The 20,641-nt window shown below is 36.5% G+C and overlaps 1 protein-coding gene across 1 annotated transcript in view; it reads left to right on the forward strand.

Annotated features, from left to right (window-relative positions):
- PIGK (phosphatidylinositol glycan anchor biosynthesis class K) overlaps nucleotides 1-20,641 on the forward strand; it is a 127,321-nt gene that overhangs the window by 34,641 nt on the left and 72,039 nt on the right. The window contains 3 exon segments of the mRNA NM_001131097.1: nucleotides 13,600-13,735; nucleotides 16,170-16,281; nucleotides 19,056-19,152. Coding sequence (NP_001124569.1) covers nucleotides 13,600-13,735; nucleotides 16,170-16,281; nucleotides 19,056-19,152 — 345 coding nt within the window.

Genomic DNA, 20,641 nt, shown 5'->3' on the forward strand with positions numbered 1-20,641 from the left:
GAAATGTCTGATCATTTCCCTTTCCGCAATGCACAGTTACCCGGGTAAAGGGCTGGAGGTTTCCTTGGGGGAAGGATGGGAGAAAGATTCACTGCATAAGCTGTTGGTTATGTAGTGAGGTCCTTCCTCAAGGGGACCTGGCCTCCCCTTCATCCCAGGGATTGTGGATCTGTAAACTGGCTCAAGTCTGCAAATTGATTGAGGGGCTATGATTCTCTGTTTTTGTAATTCAAATTAGTCTTTTGTCCATTTGACCTTGAAGTTTTCTGCTTGTATAAATTAAGTAGGAATGCAGTAGGCTTCCTGTCAGTTTCACTTCTAGGAACACTGTGATTAATTAGCCAGTGCCAGAGCTCTACACAAGTTAGAATATTCTGATTTCCGCTTTGCCTTTGCTGTCCATTAGAGTAGCTATGCCTACCTTGCCTTTGACAGTTGAGTGATGCCACTTGGCCCGTGCCACCTTGGGATCCAATTATTTCCACTGTATTTAAATTTTGTAGTTGAGCAACTGCGGTTCCCACTGTTAGATCTGACATACAGAGAAGAGCAATAACAGGGCTCTTCAAAAATGCAGTTGCTGCCCTCACAAATCTATTTCGCAAGGCATTGGTCAAGGATATATCTTCTGGATCCTCCCTGCTGGGATGAGTAGGTCTAAAGTGACTAATCCACCCCACTATCCCAATCTCCCTAATCCTTTGGGTCCCTTCCTCTACATTAAACCAAGGGAGATCAGGCATTTCCACCTCTCACAGTGGGCCATCTTTTAATCCATATTTCAGCTAATCAAGCAAATAAACGATTAGAACTCCCCCCCACCCCGAGCTGCAACATTAAATGGAGAGTCCCTACTTAGTGGGCCCAAATCAATAAATTCAGCCTGATCTATGTTCCTTCAACCATTATCCTACACCCTTAATATCCATTCCCATGCCTGTTCTCCAGATTTCTGTTTATAAAAATTAGAAAACTCAAGCAATTCAAGTGTAGTGCACCTCCTCATGGGTCACACTCTCAACCTCACCTGTAGGGGCCTGCCAGGACTTTTGTTATAGATCTGAAAGCAAACAGGGGTGTTGGAGGTGGCTCCTGAGGAGAGTCAACATTATTTTGCCTGACAGCTGCCTCAGGGGAGGCCATTACTGTTGCCTCAGGCAGTACAGGATTTATCTCCTCAGACAAAGGTGGAAAGGCTTATGGCAGCATGGGTCGGAGAGGGGATGTTGCCACTGCTGGGGATGGGGAAGCTGTTTCTTCTGGCAAAAAAGGTTCATCAGAGTTTACAAACTCAGTGTCCCCAGCTTCATCTGGGTCCTCCATATGTTCCCATTCCAAGTTGCAGAGTCTCATTCTTTTCCAATCAATGCCCTCACTTTAACAATAGACACCTGGCGAGGCTGTGCATGCATTTTTCATTACAGGTCAGCCACTTGCATGATAAGAACTTGTGTCTGTTTTCCACAATTTCAGCTCTTTCTCTACAGGAGATAAGACTCTCAGTTAGGGCAATCTTAGCAGATGGGAGGCTCAGTATCTGAAGCCGGGAGACAGAATCCCTGAGTTCATCATTTTTTCATCACTTTGTCCACCAAGCTTAGGAGCAACCAACCAGCTTCATTATGTTCCTTGGTTCTCCAGATATGGTCAAAGGTATTATGTATAGAGTTACTAAACTCCTTGCCTCTCATGAGCAGGGAATCAGGTGTGTCAAATGAATTTATTTTGCATAACTGTCACAATAGTTTATGCCAAGGACTATCAGTGTTCTCCATACTGTTAGAAGTAGAGTCCTTAGCATTTTGGGGACTAATCATATTAAGCAGCCAACTCCAGAAACCCCAAAACCAATGAAAGAACTCCATCCTTAATATTCTGTTCCTCTAGGATCACTCCTCGTACCAAAATCTATAGTAGTCAAGGTTCTCTAGAGGGATAGAACTAATAGTATGCAAATATATATAACACTTAATAAACTCACATATATATGTGTGTGTGTGTGTGTATAGATAGATAGATAGATAGATAGATAGATAGATAGATTGATCCTGAGTGTGTCTGTGAGGGTGTTTCCAGAGATTAACCCTTTGGTTTAGCTTTTGAGTTAACATTTGAGGCTGGGAAAGGCAGACCCACCCTTAGTTTGGGTGGGCACCATCTAAGCAGCTGCCAGTATGGCTAGAATATAAAGAAGGCAGAATAATGTGAAAAGACTAGCCTGGCCTAGCCTCCAATACTGCATCTTTCTCCCCTGCTGGATGCTTCCTGCCCTTTCACAGTCCAATCAAGTTGACACTCAGTTGTAACCATCACAGGAGTGCTCAATAAATGTTAGCTATTATCTTCGTTATACTCAACCACATGTAACTTTAAATATATGAGCCTATAGCTAGCTAGCTCTACCCTCATGTAATTTGTCTCTATGATAACATGTCTGCTTACTGATGAGTCTTACTGTCAGTAATTGTCTGCAGTGCAGTTTTTTCAGTTTTTATTTCTGATAATATGAGTACAAAATACCTGGAATCATGTATCAAAGAATGCTAATTGTTCAACATTTGGCAAATTGAAAGTAATTCAGAAAATCTTGATGGTCAAGCATCTGTGGTTAGTAGATTTATTACGATGAATTTCACAGTGCATTGGTAGTAGAGTTATTAACTTGAAGATTCCTCAAGACATGGGAAGGGAGGAGGAAGAAAAACCAAAAGGTAATTTACCCTGGCATTAAGCTACTAATTAGCTTGACTTGTTGAATTTGCTTGGCCTAATACATTGCTGTAGAACCAATAATCTACAGAGTATCCTTAATAATTTATGTCAGGAGGAAAAGCAACACCTATGAGGCAGAAACCCAGAAATTTAAGAGGGCATCAAAGATTCCTGTGACCCTCATATTTCCTGCTGTGTGAATTTCAGTTACTATTCTAGCTTGGGATGATGCTTTTCTGGAAGATAAGCCTGGAGATCTTAGCTCTAGTAGCTAAACAATGCTCTAAGGTAGTATGTGATTAGGCATGGCCGTGGAAAACATTATATATTATTATATTATTATATATAACATTTTTAAGAGAACAGTTTAAAAACATTTTATCCAATACAATTTATTGAAATTTCATTCCGTGAAAATTTTTTATTAAGGTAATACCAGTTTATTACAAATGAAAAGTTGTGTTGTTTGAAATTTCACACTCTAATGGTCCAGGACTGTGAAAGACTGTTCATCGATTTGAAATGTGTATTTTTTTTTACCTACTGGTCACTAGTTCATGATTGGGCTGCAGTGGAATTTCAGGGAGGCAGGTAAAGAATGGCCTAGCAGCCCTGATAAAGGGCTTACCTGGTTTTTCAGTGTTTGGGCAACATAATAATGGGAAATTATTTATTATTTTAGGCTATTTTCCCCTTCATATATGTTTATCAGATTGGGCTTCCTGACTACGTTTTTTGAGAAGTTTTAAAATTTCACTTTTATATTGATGATGATCTTAAAAATATCATGTAGGCATGATCCAGATATTCTATTTAGATGAAATAACCAAAAAGTGGTAAGGGAAGAAAATATTAGCAGTTTTCTTTGTTTTTATCTAGGAAAGAAGAAAGAAATGATGCTTCTGTGAAAGGAAAATAAATCTTGGGGCCCCAAAATCACTTAAGCTAAAGGGAAAAGTCAAGCTGGGAACTGCTTAGGGCAAACCTGCCTCCCATTCTATTCAAAGTCACCCCTCTGCTCACTGAGATAAATCTGTATCTGATTGCCACCTTTGGAAAGGCTAATCAGAAACTCAAAAGAATGCAACCATTTGTCTCTTATCTACCTGTGACCTGGAAGCCCCCTCACCCCCACCCACTTCTAGTTGTCCTGCCTTTCCCGACCCACCAAACCAATGCTGATCTTACATATGTTGATTGATGTCTTATGTTTCCCTAAAATATATAAAAACCAACTTGTGCTCTAACCACCTTAGGTACATGTTGTTAGGACCTCCTGAGGCTGTGTCCTGGGCACGCGTCCTTAACTTTGGCAAAATAAACTTCCTAAACTGACTGAGACCTGTCTCATATTTTGGAGGTTCACACTTCACTAGTATTTATTGTATATACTTAAAGTAGTAAATATGTATGACTTATAAATAAATAGATGTATATGTATGTGCCCTCCCATTTTTTTAACTAATTAATAGGAATGCATGATTTTGAAAATGTGGAATCTATTTACATAAATAACTACTGTGTAACTATACTTGCTATACAATTCCAGTGCCCACTTTTTCTTTTGGTTTTGTGTTGAGAGAAGGTCATATTACATATGCTGCGTTTTTTGAAATAGGTTTTGCAGGGGCTTGAAAAGAATAAAGTGTGAGTTGAATCATCACACATGGTAGAATAGGCTTGCCAAACTACAAAAACAACATATTCTTGTATCTATTGGGGATATTTTGGGAATTTTGTCATTTTAATAAGATTTTTTGTTACTGTTATTTATAGGAATGCAGTAGTATGTCTTCAGAGTAGCTTTTTTTTTGAGTCTTGATTTCAGCAGTGATTGACTTGATACTTATTCAGTGCAGATTTAAATAACTGCTGTGATGCTGACCTGGTATTCAAGTGAAAAAGACACTTTGAGTTATCAAATAAGACCTTATGATAAATGGCATTCAAAGAATGTTTATTGGCAAAAGCTTATGTAAATATAATATCTGATTGTCCTGAACAGTAAATAGAACCTGGAAATTATGAATTACATAGTGTACAACATACCTTTATGAACAGACATTATCTATATCATCAAATTACGTTTATAGTGTATTAAAAGAAAAACTTCAGCCAAATTAAATTTAAAGGAGTTTAATTGAGCAATGAGCGATTCATGAATCAGGCAGCCCCCAGAATCACAGTAGATTCTGAGAGACTCCGGTGCAGCCATGTGGTGGAAGAATATTTATAGACAAAAAAAAGGGAAAGGAAGTACAGAAATTGGAAATGGGAACAGGAACAACTGGATTAGTTACAGCTCCGCGTTTGCCTTATTTGAACACAGTTTGAGCACTCAGCAGTGTAAGAGTGAAGTATGGCCCCTGGGATTGGTCAAGACTCAGCTATTGTTATAGGAGCATACTCCTAAATTAGGTTTTCAGTGTTGTCTACCTATTAAGTTAGGTTGCAGTTTGTCCACAAGGACTCAAATATAGCAGAGTCCTTCTCAGACCACATTTAGTTCACTTTACCAATTCCCCCCTTTTGGTTATTTTCTCAATTTTGAGAGATTGACCAAAACTGTAATCATTAATGTCACTGTCACTATCGTAAATGTACTTATTTGGTCTTGAAACCCACTGGGAAACAGTAGAACAGTGAGTTTTGCAAAGGTAGGAACAAGGAGTGAGTAGAAGGTACCTCCTGATGTTGGAATGTCTTGTTAACAGGAGGAACACAAAACCTGGTCTGTTCTAGGATTTGTGTGTTTCCTTAAAGTCTTAGTTTTATTGTCCCATTTAGCACAAGCAGCTCCATTTTTTTGGTCTGTTGGGGCCTAGCGCGTGAGCTCAGTCCAAAACAATGGCCACCCATAAATTTGTTTAAAAAAATTTCCTCTTTTTAGTCAGGTTCTCACTTAGGTGAGAGTGTGACCAAAACTTACAGCATTAGTGCCACTCTCAGTTACCATCATTTTGGCTTTCTGGTCTCAGCATGTCAGTCATAGGTTATGGTGTCCTCATGGTCACACATTTCTTTCAGCTCTTGTCATTCCAGTTGAAGAGAGACCATTTGACATTTTAGAGATGGCTGACTTGTAAACATTTAAAACCTTTGAGACAATATAGCGCACCAGGGAGACTATTATTATGACTATCAGGAGGACAATATGAAGAGTTTGGAGTATGCTCCTTACCCAGGGTCCCCATAAATCAAATCACCTAAAATCAAATAGATTAAAGAATGAGCTAAAGAGTCTCCTCACTTAACTAAGCAGTCTCTCCGTTAATCCCCTAAAACTGAATCTCTATAATCTACGTTTGATGTATTTCTCCTAGACCACAAATGCCAGCAGCTGCAGAGATACTTTTCTGTGTAGCCAATTGTGTTATTTAGCATAACTTTCATAAGAGAATTTAAAGTCTGTTGTGTAACTATACACATTACAGTAGAATTTGCTATAGAGCCTATCATTAAGGATACACTTCTAATCATTGCCGTTTTTACTCCAAACCATGGAAAAAGGACCTAACAAATGATGCCCTTCTAGAAGTATGAAGGCCTCCTGGCAATGTTCTTTTTAACCTGTGATGTGGGTTAAGAGGAATGAACCAATGTTCTGTTTCTGACTGATTATGAGGCAACGTATATACCATTAAAGTTTATCATGTACATTGGGCCTTCATTTTTTATCTGTCAAGGCATAAGGTTATCTATATATAAGACTGGCTGCAAAATCCTTCATAAATAAAAGTATACCCAAAGTGCACACAAGAGACCCCCTTTTTATTTCTATTGTTCATAGAGGCATAAACAAGGAAAAAACATTCAAAGATAAGAGTGTCGTGATAGTAGAGAAGTCTTGATTTGTGATCTTGGGAAAAGCTGTCATCTTGGGAAAAGATGCCATCTTCTTCTAGGGAGAAACTTTCCTGGTTAGCTTTACCTTAAGGGTCCAAATGGGTGTACAGTTCCAAGAGTGTGGAGGAATCTTTCCCAGTTGTGAGATTATGAACCCAAGGTTCAAGGTTCCAAAGTTTTGTTGCAGTGTGCATGGTATGGGCAGTGTTTCTCTGATGTTTTCAGAATATCCAGTCTTTGGGTTCTAGACAGAAGGGTGCCGAGACCAGCTCAGTCAGGGAGACCCTAACTCAGGGGCACTAGAGGAATTAAAGACACACACACAGAAATATAGAGGTGTGGAGTGGGAAATCAGGGGTCTCACAGCCTTCAGAGCTGAGAGCCTCGAACAGAGATTTACCCACGTACTTATTGAGAGCAAGGAGTGATAAGCATTGTTTCTATAGATTATAGATTAACTAAAAGTATTCCTTACGGGAAACAAAGGGATGGGCCGAAGTAAAGGGATGGGCCCTGGCTAGTTATCTGCAGCAGGAGCATGTCCTTAAGGCACAGATTGCTCATGCTATTGTTTGTGGTTTAAGAATGCCTTTAAGCGGTTTTCCACCCTGGGTGTGCCTGGTGTTCCTTGCCCTCATTCCAGTAAACCCACAACCTTCCAGTGTGGGCATCATGGCCGTCTCAAGACATGTCACAGTGCTGCAGAGATTTTGTTTATGGGCAGTTTTGGGGCCCGTTTATGGCAGATTTGGGGGCCTATTCCCAACAGAAGGGGTTGACTGTCCTCAGTGAACCATAAAAAGCTTTCTTTACCTGGTGAAAATACACTGTAGCATAATAATCTACATTATAACGTCAGCCCACTTGGATGGGAGAGCTTTTTTACAACCAGAAAGCATGCATTGAAAATGACAATTGAATGAAATCCCTTTATAAAATGTTTAAGTGGCCCAACCATCTGGTTACCATCAGGTAACCAAATGTAGCTGAAGCTTTGATTATTTTCCCATGAATATGGGTTTGACAAACCAAACATTGGTTATAAACTATTTTAGCAAGTTATAAGTTACCACAGCAATATTTAATTTGAATTATTTTCTCTTTTCTGTGATGTTTTGGAATGCATAACTTTTAATAACAAAAACTTTAAGGACTCAGGAAGGACAAGGTGGCTATTCTGGTTCTCCAAGAGTCCGTGCTTGACATTGGACTTATGTCATCTTGAATACCAGTTGTTTTTTCCAATTTAGGTGTATAGCACTGATAACTAACTGATGGGTTATCATAGGTAATTTGACTTATGTTAACAGGAACCTGTATTCAAGAGTGCTTTTCAGGGTTCTTCCCATCCTTTCATGAACCTCCTAAAGGACACCATATTCTAGGATTTTGTGTGCTTGTGAAGTTTTCAAAAACTGCAGCAGCATTAAGCAATTAACTGGAAGTGACTTTAAATAGTCATGGTTAAAAACACAGCTGACAAGGACAATTTCTGTGGTCTATAATAACATAATAACCATAATTATGATTGATAGCATTACTTAGACATATTAGAGTTTTAGAAATCCCATGCAATACTGGAACATATTGATGACATACACTAAAATATAACCTAAAGAAGGTTAAGCATTATTTTTTATTTTTACAATGCTTCCCAAATAACATGTCAGATAATCCTGTTTACCTGTCTTTTGGATTCTTCAGGGGCCTTCTGTAGCATCGCAAAGTTAGAGGTCAGAAAAGATAATTTTGAAGCAGAAATTTGATTTTAGGAAGCCTATCAAATATGTTAGAGGTTTAAACACTTGATATTATGAAATAGAATTACTGGTCACCATAGTCATTCATTTAGCCAAAATGATAAAGAATTTTTAAAAAGGCAAAAGCCTTTTACTCATTGATAGAGGGGAGACTTAGCTTTCCAAACTGTCTGTCTTTTGTCTTTCCCTTCTTTTTTCCCTAGTTTATTCAAAAGGGAAACAAAAATTTTTTGTTATGCTTTAATATTACATGAAAATCTTGTTCAGGGAGAGCCAAATTTCACCCTTTCATAAGTCTGCTATTAATGTCAACCCCAATTTTTAATAAAACTTTATAGACAAATTTATCAATCTTAATCAGTTTGGCCATAAGGTGAGATTCTTACAAACCTTTTATAACCCTTTATTTAGAATTTTTGTTAAAGAGCAGATCAGTGCTCTAAGAAAAACCTATTGTGCTTTTTTTTTAATGTTCACTTTACATAAAAACTGAATAATACCCCTTTAACTGTAGCCAATATGTTTACACACAGAATCTCTTTTACAATTAATTTTTACAAACCTTCCACAACTTGCTCAACCTTTAGCTCTGTCTTATCTAATTTAAAACAATCCGTTAACCCTCTACACTAGGCAAAAATTTACATTCTCATGCTTTCTTATAATTTTTTTTTACCAAAAACAAATTTTACTTTCCTTATACACCTTGCATGTAAAACTGTTATTTCAGTAGTCTCAATTACATGTTATAATAGTAACTCTTAGCAACTTTTACCTTTGGTGCATAAATTTCCTTTCATGACTTACACAGACCACCTACGTCATACTTGGACTTTCTGACTTGTCCTAAGCGTCCCTGTTTTTAACCAACCAGTTATTTTAGTTTAGGACAAGAATTTACCGTACAGGATCCTTTCTTATATAAAATCTCTTTTCTTTATAAACTTCTTTGCATAGCTAGAGGGCGTGGCTAATTCCACATTTCCCCAGGCCTTATCTAGAATCTGTCATTTCCAAGGTAGGTAAATTGAACAATTTTCAAAAGTCAAAGCAGTTTATGACCTTAAAGCATTTAGCAAACCTAATATCTGACCTGCCTGATTAAGAACAAATGTCTTTATTTTACCAATAATCTTTAACATTTTTTATTTCCCAAAGATTACTAAAGTTATGTGAACTAAAAAGCTTTACAGTTTCTTCTTTCAAACATTTGATTTAAGCTCTTATTTTTCTTCAAGCCAATTAATTAGAGCTGTTTTATAGAAACATCACACACAGAACACATACATAACCATACAGATAGACAGACAGAAGAAGATTCAGTAGTTGTAAGATTTTTTATTTGCCAATTTTTAAGGGTTTTAATCGGATTACTGGCTTTAGGGTGGAGTCCTTGGAGGAACAGGGCCAGGAACATGCAGTTTCTACAGACTAATATAATAAGCAGGTACAGCTGGAAGTCAAAATAGATCTCCAGAAATTAAGGGTCTCATTCTCATTTTTATATCAGATCCTGGATCCCATAAAGGGGGAATCAGCCCAGCTCCCATGGGTGTCTTCTCTCTTAGTGGTGTGTGGGGACATTTCCATAACTTCTAGGTGGCCAAGAGCATGCTTCTCTGATCCAAATGTGCAGAGCTGAGTATCTCCCCATAACTGCCATTAGCTATCCCTAAAAGTATATTTCCTACTTGGTTATTACACACCAAAGCTGTCTTGTAATGCAAAGTCATTTCTGATACTCCCCAAAGTCAAAAACATCAGATAAGGCAATACAAAACAGAACAGAGCCTTTGATTTTGAGAGGGATCTATCCACTTTTAATTCCTGAGGTTTCTTGAGGAAAACAGAGGTTTTTCTCAAAACATGGTGTGTGGTGCCTCCTCTGCTTTTCCCAAGGAGTCCCAGGCTGTTAGAGCTTGAATATCCGCTTTCAATTAAGCTGACTTTTAACTATAGCCCTCTTTATAAAAGTCCTTTTAAATTTCTTATTACCCCACTTTAGCCAGGCTGAACAGCCAATATTTCTCGCTCAGAGAAAGAAAAATGTAATACAGTTTATGGAGGGGAAGAGAATCAACAAATGGTAAGTGTCATACAGATATCAAACCAGAAGGGACTCATTCTTTAAGCCAGGAATTGAACTCAGGCCACCATTGTAAAAAGACAAGGCCTTAGCTACTGAGCTATATTGGATAGCTTCCATTGTTCTTCCCAGAAGTCTAGAGCAGTCGATTTTGAGTTTGCAAAGCCTTTTAACTGCTCAAGATAATTTTCGGATCTAGCTATGACATGAACCCCAAAATTCCTTTTCCCTGGAAGGCGGAGACTAAGAGAAGGTACCACCACATGGTTATAAGGTTAAGCTCCCAAGGACAAAACAAGATGGAGACCTCAGGCAGTTTTTTTGTTTGTTTCAGGGAACTGCAGCAAAGTTTGTTATTGACCAGCTTGCTGGGCCGTCTTGAATAGTGAGCTTGTGGGGTCCTAAGCCTATGTTCTATTCCTAAAGTACTCTTTATAACAGAACCATACAGAAAGACAAGGACACCAAATTTGCTACAGCTTAAGAATAGCCTCAGAATCCTTTTTTTGTATTAATTAAAACTTTACAGAGGAGATAAACAGTGATTTTTACCATTCATTTAACCAGTTTGCACAGAGAGAGGCGAGAAATCTGGTAAGAAATTCTTGCTCTTTTGCTGGCTTGTCAGGTTTCTGGGTTCCCCTTCCCTGAGTAGCCCCAGTGACCCTGCTTACCACACCATAGTTCCAGGGGCCAAACTGCATCACAAAGGAAAATAATGGAACCACAGGCAAAATTATCTGAATTTTGCAAGTTGCTGCCCAACCAGTTTTATGGGGGACCTGAATTCTAGTATTTTCCATTGTGGCCAGAGTAAAATATGTGTGCTTTAAATAAAAATATTGAAATCTTTTTAGAAGTTTCTGCATATCGATAGGCATCCATAGATGAGACTAATTTGGGAGCCTCATTGTTTTAAATGCATTTCACTGCGTTGTTCATTTGGAATGTTCTATTGTAAGTTATATTTAGTAAGATCTCACCATTACTGTAAGACTTCACTGCTTCTGGGGCCTAACACTTATTTATGCATGTATAAGCCAGAAAGAACTCAGTTCTTCAGAAATTAAGGATCTCGTTTTTACTAAAAATATTGGCTTTGCTCTTGGGTTCCCTTGATTAACTTAGCCAATGATTTTTTTTCCTACCTAAGTGCACGAGAAAAATGAAACAAAGGGGGGTAGAACACAAAAATCCCTGCAAATTTTTTTTTTTTTTTTTTTTTTTTTTCTGAGGCGGAGTCTCGCTCTGTCGCCCAGGCTGGAGCGCAGTGGCATGATCTCAGCTCACTGCAAGCTCCGCCTCCTGGGTTCACGCTATTCTCCTGCCTCAGCCTCCTGAGTAGCTGGGACTATAGGCGCCCGCCACCACGCCCGGCTAATTTTTTTGTATTTTTAGTAGAGACGGGTTTTCACTGTGTTGGCCAGGATGGTCTCGATCTCCTGACATCGTGATCCGCCTGCCTTGCCTCCCAAAGTGCTGGGATTACAGGCATGAGCCACCGTGCCTGGCCAGAAATATTCATTTTTATATTGACATTTGGAGGTCAATTCAGTCTTGCTTAACAAAGGAATATATGATTGATATTTATTTAATGTAAATTAGTGATCTCCTTAAGTTTTAAAGAAGAGAAGATGTATTTTCTGTTTTAAGAGGAATGACTCACTATTCTGTGAAAATGAATCTGTAACAGATGAAGATCTGATCTTTGAACGTGACAGGGTTGGAACACTTTCAAAGTAGAAATCTAGCCAATTTTCAAGAAAAATCATAATGTTTCAGTTTTGAACTTTAATGTATTTGGAACATATGTAGCAGAACATTTTCTTCTTGCTGTCTCCTGCCAAAGTAATTACGTATGCCACATTAATTTTTTCTTATGCTTGGGAAACTCAAGATATGGTAGAATGGAGAATTTCCTGATTGTTACTCACCAGTTTTAATGGTAGAGTGAAGATGAGAAGTATCAAAGAGAGATTTTATTTCCTTCTAAAGAAATTATATGCAAAAATTAAAACATTTCATTCACTTAAAATTATTTACTGAGTACATACTATATGCCAGGCCCGAGTATGTAGTGTGAGTGATACAGTGGTGAACAGGACAGATATAGCCCCTGCCCTCAGAGAGCTTATATTCTAATGGGGGTGGTGGTGATAGGAGATGATGGGGATTTCAGATTCATAGATGTCCTGAAGAAAATAAAACACAATAAGATAGAGTACCATAGCTGAGGCTGGAATTATATGAAGATCTGGGAGGAGTGAAGTCTAAATTTGGTCAGTAGCCACTTAAGTGGGAAAGGCTTGGCATATTCTAAGAACAGAAAGGCCAGTGTGGAGGTAGCATAGAGAATGTGGGTGGTAGAGGCTGAAGTTGGAGAGACAGAGACCAGACTATATGAGCCTTTTAGATGATGTAAGGAGTTGCAGTTTCTCTCTAAATGTAATGGGGATGCATGGAACTGCAGGTGAACAGAAAAAAAAAAATTAAAAAAAGATATAATGGGGAGTCCTTGGAAACTTTTAAGTGGGAACATTTAATAATTTGACTTATTTAAGGAAGATCACTCTGGGGCTATTAGGAGAATGAACTGAAAGAGGGTGAGAGTAGAAGCAGGATGCCAGGTAGGGAGCTATTCCAGCATCTAGCCAGAAGATGGTGGTTGCTGGTGTTAGGGAAATGGAGTGGATTTGTGGATCTTGTGAGGAGTTATTGGCTTGGAGGTGTGCTGTTGTGCTAAACTGATTGTACTTGCTGATCAGTTGCATGTTTTTATACTCAAGCATTTGGGATTCTGAAAGTTAAATTCTTTGGGGCATCATAGTTTAATGTGAACTCTGTAAGTCTTGAGAATGTAAAATTTTACTAAAAAATATTTTTGATGCTTGAGGAAGACAGTTTCTTTAGCTTCCCTTTGCTATGTGGCATAAAGTATACATTGTTTGGAAAAACATTATAACTTGAAATTCTGTTCATAAGTTTATGCCAGATTGCACTAATTTCTCTACTTTAAAATATATAGTACACAAGGATATGAAAAAAATAATTAAAGTGGCTTCAACTATGTAGTTGAAAATTGTTTTTTCTAAGGAGGAGAAAAATGAACACAATAGCTACATGATACAAATAAATTTGTGTTTAACTTTTTCCTTTTATCTAAATTATACATTTACTGGATTTTTTTTTCCCTAGTCACATTGTCCTAATGCTTGCAGATGATATGGCCTGCAATCCTAGAAATCCCAAACCAGCTACAGTGTTTAGTCACAAGAATATGGAACTAAATGTGTATGGAGATGATGTGGAAGTGGATTATAGAAGTTATGAGGTAAATTCTTTAGCCACATTTTTGAAATGGCATTGTTACTTTTAAGCTCTAAAACAATGGCAGAATAAAATTGTCTTATTATTTTTCTTTAAACTTAATTGTCACTGAAGCCTTGATGTAACTTTCTCTGAAGTTCATATTAAGGCAATGATATATAAGTAAAATATTAAAACATGAACATTTTATGTTTTTATCTAGGACAGAAAAACTTTATATTGGCTTCAATGTTAGAGTATTATAGTGAGGTTTCATGTGTCAACTTTCTTTTACAGTAAATATATTTTATAGTAAACGTATATTTTTCATATTTGACCTAAAATTCTAAGTTTATTAGTTTTAGTAATTGTATTAATTGTGGAAAAACTATAGTGACTATAGTTTCAATATGCTTCCAGTGTTTTTTATGAATATGTGATAAGAAATAAAAATGTAAGTGTAAAAAATGGTATTATACTGTATTTTCTCCCTTTGAAACTTCATTTTAAATATAAAAGATTGTGAATATGCTTAATATTTGAAGTCTTCTTTTATGAAGTCTTCTTAGATAATCCTTCCCCTTTTACCAAGCCTACCAAAAGTAAGACACAATTTCCTGTATGTTCCTAGACCACTTTTGAAGCAATTTTAAAAGCATATCTATCTCCTCCTAGACTGTAAGCTAAGAGGGCCTATATCTTATGTATCATATAGCTGGCAAGTACCTAGAGCCTGGTGTTAGGCACTCAAAAATGTTGGCTCATTGAATTAAATACGTATGTTTGACCTTTTACTTGTTTATTTAGTCATATTTTAAGAAAATATAGGCCAAACATTTTCCTTCCTTGTTGGCCAACAAGAATTCCTGTTGAAACAATTAGCATTTTGCTGTCTTGCAGGAAAAATGTAAATCAAACAGTTTACACACACACAAATGTGTATACATACAATTTATACACTTATGTTCTAGGGAATAGTTGAACAAGAAAACTGGATAGATTTTCTACTTTTTAAATGTAGATATGCATAATATATGACTCAGCTGTTGGCTTTAAATCAGTGTTTTACTCCCTACAACTTTAAATATGCCTTCAAAGAATCCCAGCGGGATAGAAATTCTAGATTGGGAAATCTCGTTTAAAGTGTTATGAATTTTTTACATGTTAAAGATACCACTAACAAAATCTGAGAAACAAAGTGCATTTGAAAATTAAAGATATGCAATTTTTGGGGAAATATGTATGGAACTTTTTTTTTTTCTTTTTCAACCTTTATTTTAAATTTAGGGGATATATGTGCAGGTTTGTTACAAAGGTATATTGTGTGATGCTGAGGTTTGGGGTATGATTGAGCCTGTCACCCAGGTAGTGAACATGGAACTATTTTATTTCGTGGTTAATCTATAATTGACTAAGTAGTTGTATAGATTAGCTGCAATAATGTGGTTGAATTTATTTAAAAATTCTTATATTTCGTATCTTCCCACAGAATTGCCTATGCAGAAGGATTAATAATTTTTATTTTTTATTTTTCTAGAGCTGGAGTCTTGCTCTGTCACCCAGGTAGGAGTATAGTGGCCATATCATAGCTCACTGCAGCCTTGAACTCCTGGGCTCAAGTGATCCTCCTGCCTTAGCCTCCTGAGTAGCAGGGACTACAGGTGTGCACCACCTTGCCTGGCTAATATATTTTTCCAGAGATGGGGTCTTACTATGTTGTCCAGGCTGTTTTTGAACACTTGTCCTCAAGTGGTCCTCCTGCCTCAGCCTCCTGAGTAGTTGGAATTACAGGTGTGAGCCATCATGCCCAGCCAGATTAATAATTTTGCAGCTTTGTAGTAGTTTTTAAAGGCAGCACTTCACATAGCATTTAAAGTTTTAAATTCAGAACTTATTTTTCTCCAAGGTAGTTTTACTTTGCTTATTTTTGTTTTTGTTTTTGTTTTTTTCTAAGAGACATAGTCTTGCTCTCTTGCCCAGGCTGGAGTGCGGTGGTGAACTCCTGGGCTCAAATGAGCCTTCTGAGTAGCTAGAATTCAGCCTTCTGAGTAGCTAGAACTACAGGAGCATGTTACCATACCTGGCTATTTTAAATATTTTTTGTGTGTGTGCATAGAAATGGGGTCTCACTATGTTGCTTAGGCTGATCTTGAACTCCTGCCCACAAGCAGTCCTCTTGCCCTGCCTCCCAAAGTGCTGAGTTTATAGGCATGAGCCACCATGGCCTGCCTTCTTTGTTAGTTTTTAGTACTTTTAAAAATAGTAACAAAGTTATTTGGAGGTATATGTTTAAATGAATATATTTTAATTGAGTTATATAATTTTTGGGTGTTTTATTTTCAGTTGATGCTGAGTAATATATGGAGAAAGAAGAACAAACATTTTTGAAAGTAAAAAATAATTTGTCAAGATTTCCCAGGTTTTATTTCATCTGATTTTTCTGGTTTTTTCACCCTTAGGTAACTGTGGAGAATTTTTTACGGGTATTAACTGGGAGGATCCCACCTAGTACTCCTCGGTCAAAACGTCTTCTTTCTGATGATAGAAGCAATATTCTAATTTATATGACAGGTAATTTCATAATTTAGAGTTTTTATAGTAGAATATATTGAAACTCTTTGAAAAGAAAGGCAAATGGAAAGAAATTTAAACACGTGAAATGATTTTTGGTTAAAATGGTTTCTGAAGTAGTTATATTTTCCATGATGTAGAACTATTTGAGATGATATCTGAAAACAGTATAACATTTTGTGCTGTTCCTGATTTTCTTATCTCTATATTTTTTTACTATTGACTTGGTAAACTTTAGCACCTTTTGCTTGGTGTCCTGCTATAGCATCCTTCAGTTTTGTTCTCCTGCTAATCATCCTGTGAAAGTGTCTAATAGAAATTGCAAATCTATCCCTCTTCTGCTTAAAACTTTATAATGGTTTTCCATCTCAAATTTTGCTGTACATGAAGATTACCAACTGTAGATACTTAGGCCTTATTTTAGAATTGTTATTTAGTTTTCATCTGGGCTGGGATTCATGAAATTGCATTGTGGATATACTCCTCAGATATGAGATACAACAGTCTTTTGATTATACTTTGAGGAATATTGGAGATAAAGTGTACCATAATATAGTTATCATATGTATTACACATAATAATATATGTAATGATTTAGCTATATTATTTAGTTTGTCTTAGTTCTTAATACTTTTTCTAATTCTTTTCCAAGCTTGAATGTTCTGTCCTTCAAACGTTTGTTTAAACTCTTGCATTTGCTTATGACGTCTTTTCAGTCCACTTTGCCTGCTTGATTATTCCATATAGTTTTAGTTTTAGCTCAGGAGTCACTTCCTTCCATGACTTCCTAAGTCTAGGGTGACTGATGTTTCCAATTACCTGGGACAGTTGTAGTTTACACCTGTTGTCCCAGTGTTATTATTAATAGTTTTTGCTTTCTCCTTCAGAATAGGTATGAATATTTTTCTTATATTTTTCTTATCCAAAGATAATTTCTCTTCTCCTTGGCTGGTCTGGACTTTCCTCTATGCATGCCCATGTTAATTTTTAGTTTCTTTCATAGCATTTAACTTACTATTACTTTATTGTTTGGGTATCTGTTGCCTTCACTGTATTTTGAATTCCAAGATGTCATTGATTATATATTTCTTGCTTTTTTTTTTTTTTTATCACCAGTTGCCTGTCTTGTAGTAGTATGCGGTAAAGATGAATGTTAATCAAAAGATGTTCTATAAATTTTTTGGAGGGCATTCCATTCAACTGATGATAAAACAGGTGCAGAATGATTCTTAGATATCACATGTCAAGATAGTTAATGACCCCTACTTAGTCGCTTTTCTCTATCATGTTGCATTTATTTATAACTTCCAAGACTCAATTTATAAACTTTATAAATTAACTCAATAGAGTTAATGAAGCCAGGAAAAATTTTATTTTACTGTATCTGAAAATTACAAGGAATTTTCAAGCTTTTATGGCAAACAAGATGAAGTGCAGTTTTTTGTAGCTTAGCTTTATTTGATGTACTAAACTAAAGGATTTATTATTATTATTTTTTGTTTGTTTCCTGATTCTGTTGGAACTCTTTCAGGATAACTGCAGGCTTGGAACAAATTCCAGTAGTTGAAGATAGGATTTGATAAACTATGGCCTATGAACTGGCTGCCTGTTTTGGAAGTTTTATTGAAACACAGTTGTATCCATTTGGTTTACACAGTTTCTATGACTGCTTCCATACTATGACAGCAGAGTTCAGTAGTTGTGCTAGAGACAATATGGCTCACAAGCCAAAAATATTTACTACCTGATCTTTTGTAGGAAGTTGCCAGGGTCTGTAAGAGAATAAAAGGGTTGATAATTATGATAATATGATAATAATATTTCTGGAGGCATAGTATACGTCAGGCAGTATTCTAAATCATTGTGGCTATTAACTCATTTCATTCTCACAGCAGTGCATTGACTTAGGTGCTAATATTCATGGTTGGTGTATGTGGTTTTGTGGGTTGTATAGTGCACCCAAGAATCTGGCCAGAGGGTTAAGTGGGAACTGAAATCTAGTATGTGCTTACACTTACTAAGCAATCTGCCCTACCACAGGGTTGTATTCTAATGGGAGGGAGGGATACTTTTTTCTCCCACAAAGGCATAGTCAACTAACCACTTGTAAGCTCGCAGGGCTGCATGTATCCAGGAGGAAGGTGGGGAGACTAGTTTTTTTTTTTCTACTTTCATGCCCAGTGGAATGTACCTTTTAAAAACCTGTGCAAAGCAACTGTATAAGTAAGCTAATGATAGTGTTGCAGATACATTTCTCACTTTATGGCTGAGGAAACTGAAGCATAGAAATATTAAATTATTTTCCTAAACTAACATGGCATAGCTACCATTTGAATCCAGACAGCCTGCCTCTAGATTGCATACAAATAGCACAATCTTCTGGTCCACCTCTTGTAGTAAAAATGTGGGACTGGCTAGTGTCTTCAGCTTCTTTCTCACCAAAAATGTTTGCCTGGTATTTGAAGCATTTTTGTGAATGGAAACTCATTTCTGATATAATAATGGAGCCAGCGGAAGAGCATAAATATAGGTTTCTGTAATTGAATATTAGAAACCCTATTAAAGATATTATATCTGCTATTTTATGTAGTCTGTCATTCTCTTTTTAATTGGCATAGTAGAAAATTCAGTTTGTTTGTTTTCATAGTATACATTTTAGAGTATAAAATAATAAGTGATGTCAAAATTTAATGAATTAAGTAAATGTATATATCTAGATATATGCAGTTTGCATTAAAAATATATCTGTTGATCTTTCTTACTCTTTATACAAGGACATGGTGGAAATGGTTTCTTGAAATTTCAAGATTCTGAAGAAATTACCAACATAGAACTTGCGGATGCTTTTGAACAAATGTGGCAGAAAAGACGGTAATTAGCAAATTACTTCTTTTCATAAGCTATATTCATACCTAATTTTCACATGGTTAGTAGGTTTGTAATTCTTACTTTTTAAGATTTTTAACTTATTTTGACAATTTCTTTGACTCTTTTACATTTACATTTGTTATTTCCTCTGAACTGGGTTGTTTTTAAAAGAAAAACAGAGTTATTCTGTAACATGAAATAGTTAACCTTTTAAGATTCCATCTCTTGTTATTTAGCATCTTTTTTTAGAGGAAATAAGTGTCCCTCCAACCAAGTTACTTATTATTATGGAGATTATGAACATCTGTTTATTTTTCAACTTGTACCTGTTCTTTCTAGCTCATTCTTTGGCGCCTAATGGGATAGACATATTTCTTCTACGGAAAAAAATCGCTGAAATTATGATTAGCATAAAATTTGTAACTTAACTCACATTAAGGATGATTGTTAGTAACCCTTGCTAAGCATCTCTTTAGTTGGAAGCTGTCATACATATGACTGTAAGTGAAAGAACTTTTAACTTGATTACTTTCAATAAACACTTATAGGCTATCTTCCGTTCCTGTGGCAGAAAGTGGAATATGATGCTTATTCTGCCTTCAGAGTGTTTACAATCTAATGGAAAAGAGAAATATGTACACAATGATGCTACAAAATAAATACTGTAATGTTAAAATAAAAGCATAAGCAATGTGTGGAAGTGTTGAAGAGGAAGCTTTTACTAGGCACTGATTATGTCTCATTCATAGCTTACAGTTATAGAATGTGTACTGGGGGCTGCGTACTGTATTTTACATCTGTTGCCTCATTTAATTTTACAGCTCTATGGGGTAGATACTATTATCATTCCCTTTTTACAAGTGAGTGAACTGAGGCGCAGAAAGATTAAATAACTTGCCGAACTTTACACAGCTAATAGTAACTTGCCAAACTTGACACAGCTAGGATTCATGCCCAAATGGTTCAGTCCTAGAGCTTGCTCTCTTGTTTACTCCACAACCTCTCCTAACTTTGGGTGTTTCTAATGCATAGGAGCCTCCACATATTTTGCCACAGAACAAATGTGTCATATTAATTGTGCCTCCTGTCACTTTCTTGGATGATATTGTGGTTCAAGATTCAATGCTTTGTTTTCTAGGTTCCATGTTAGCTGTTTACCTAGACCCAGTGTCTGAGAAAAAACTTCCCAGAAAACATGTCTTCTCTCTGCTTTGACTTTTGCCAGTTAGCCAGCTTATTGTGCAGTAGATACCTGATTATATTATTCTTTCATTAAAACAACAACAAAAACAAAAACCTTTCATGGTTTCTCCAAACTTATAGGATAAGATCCAGACTTCATATGGTATCCTTTACAAATTGAACCTATTCTACCTTTTTGAAACCAATTTCCCTCCATTCTCCCAAATTTACTTTAAATCCTAGCTACATAGATCTGTTCCCAAGCACTTATACTTTTTTACATTATGTGCTTTTCTCTCTGCTGGAATGT

Source organism: Pongo abelii, chromosome 1 (genome assembly GCF_028885655.2).
Source record: "Pongo abelii isolate AG06213 chromosome 1, NHGRI_mPonAbe1-v2.0_pri, whole genome shotgun sequence".
Taxonomy (NCBI): Eukaryota; Metazoa; Chordata; class Mammalia; order Primates; family Hominidae; genus Pongo; species Pongo abelii.